Source organism: Acanthisitta chloris, unplaced genomic scaffold (assembly GCF_000695815.1).
Source record: "Acanthisitta chloris isolate BGI_N310 unplaced genomic scaffold, ASM69581v1 scaffold27197, whole genome shotgun sequence".
NCBI classification, from domain to species: domain Eukaryota; kingdom Metazoa; phylum Chordata; class Aves; order Passeriformes; family Acanthisittidae; genus Acanthisitta; species Acanthisitta chloris.
Genome location: NW_008682428.1, coordinates 1405 through 3538, shown reverse-complemented (window position 1 = coordinate 3538; position 2134 = coordinate 1405). Strand labels below are relative to the sequence as shown.

The window sequence follows — 2134 nt, the reverse complement described above, 5'->3', positions numbered from 1 at the left end:
GGGTGCTGGAGCACCTGAGCCCCCCGGTTCTCCAGGAGGAGCCACAGATGGAAGCAAGGAGGATACACCGGAGAGACATCCTTGAAGACACTGAAGTTGAGCCGGAGGAGCTGGAGGACACCTCCCAGGTGATCCTATTCCCTTCCACAGGTAAGAACATCCTGGTGGAATGAAGAGGGCAGAGGGGTGAAGCAGGGTGGGGGCTCGGGGTAACACAGATGCTGCAGGATGGAGAGGCTGCTGGGGGGCAAAGGGGAGAGGACTTTTTTACACCAGGCTGGGGCATGAGCATGGGCAAGGTTTGGTGGAGAGCTAGGATGGGGATAGGTATGGCAGGCAGGGACAGGCAGAGCAAACCAGGACAGGGGAGAGGGGCAGGCAATACAAGATGGTGCTGAGAGGTTGGGGAACAGCTGGTCAGGCAGGATGTGGAGACATGGGGAGGGCCAAGGAGCAGGCAGAGTGGAATAGGGATGGGATGCTAGGTAATGGAAAATGGGAAGGAATCCTAGGGGATGGGGCAGAATGCTGTGGGATGGGGCAGGATGATCAGCTATAAAGCACAACACTGGGACATGGGGCAGGATGCTGGGGGATAGGATAGGATGTGGATGTGGATGTGGATGTGGGGGGAAGGGGCAGGATGACCAGCTATGGGGCAGGATGATGGGAAACAGCAGGACATGGAGGGACAGGAGCAGCAGTAACAGACCAACCTAGGGCACAGCAGGGCTCAGCTGTGGGACAGAGCACAGCAACTGCTGCATAGCTCTAGACATCAGCTCCTCCACACCCTGACACAGGTCGTGCTGGCAGCCAGGTGCCTTGCCAGCACCCCAGAGAACCCCCTGCAACATCCCACCTGCCACCTGGCACTCGGGACTCTCCCCAGGTTTGGACACACACCCTGATCATCTTTTTCCCCCCACAGATGTGCCCTGTGAGCCCACACAGCCGGACAAGCTGCTGGAGGAAGAAGGAACTTTCACTTACCTCTTCCAGCCCTCAGCGCACACCCTGAGTCGCGTGGTGACTTCTGCCCAGCTCTGGTTTTACACTGGCCCCTCAGCCGCCCCCAACCACTCAGCCCCTGATGTGCTGGCCCTGTTGCCACAGGGCCGGGTGCCAGTGACAGCCATGGCAGAGCAAACACCCGAGCACTGGACAGTGTTTCACTTGGCCCCAGTGCTGCTGCCCCAGCTCTTGCAGCCGCTCTTTGTACTCCTAGTGCGCTGCCCTGCCTGCCCCTGCCTGGCTGATGGGGATAAGATGCCCTTCTTGGTGGCCACCACCCAGGCGAGGGGCAGTGAGAGGGCTCGTCGCTCCGCTGTGCCCTGGTCCCCAGCCGCCCTGAGCCTGCTGCAACACCCATCTGAAGATCTGGCTGCCCATACCAACTGCCGCCGGGCTTCGCTCAACATCTCCTTTGAGGAGCTGGGCTGGGACAAGTGGATCGTGCATCCCAGCAGCTTTGTTTTCCACTACTGCCATGGGAGCTGTGCAGCCCGGCTGGGTGTGCAGCTGTGCTGTGCCGCCCTGCCTGGCACCATGCGCTCCCTGCGTGTCCGCACCACCTCTGACGGCGGGTACTCCTTCAAGTACGAGACAGTGCCCAACATCCTGGCCCAGGACTGCACCTGTGTCTAGGGCATCCCGCAGCCCAGCCCCAGACTGTGATCCCACCCAGGAGGAGTCGCTTTCCCAGAGGAACCCTGGCCCCACACAGCAGGGACCAGAGGGACCTGGAGGGGGGGATTTGGGCTGTGCCACCCTCCCCTGCACAAAGCTGGAGTTTTAGGCTGCCTCAGGTACTGCCATAGTGCCAAACCTGCCCTGGGGCCAGTCCCAGCCCAGAGCAAGCCCAAAGACTGGGGACCTGCTCCTCCTGCAGAGTTCAACAGCCTCCCCATGCTTCAGGCAGGGCCAGGCTGCTGTGACAGGATCAGGTGCCAAGGTAAGCTCATGCTGGGACCTCACACTGGTGGCAGGGCTGGCAGCACACATGGCACTGCAAGCGAGCCCTCTCCCGGTGGCACAGCTTGTTGGAAAGCTTGCTGGAATGAGCAAAATAAACCTGTTGCCTTTACTAAAGCAGCCTGGAAATGCCAGCTTCCATCAGAGGCAGCCACAGAGG

General features: G+C 60.5%; 1 protein-coding gene across 1 annotated transcript in view; it reads left to right on the top strand.

The window, feature by feature from the left end:
* INHA (inhibin, alpha) overlaps nucleotides 1-1647 on the top strand; it is a 2325-nt gene extending 678 nt beyond the window's left edge. Inside the window, exons 2-3 of the mRNA XM_009078533.1 lie at nucleotides 1-150; nucleotides 932-1647. The exon at nucleotides 1-150 is cut by the window's left edge and continues 31 nt beyond it. Of these exons, the coding sequence (XP_009076781.1) occupies nucleotides 1-150; nucleotides 932-1647 (866 nt within the window). The remainder of the gene's footprint in view (nucleotides 151-931) is intronic.
* Nucleotides 1648-2134: the final 487 nt, after the last annotated feature.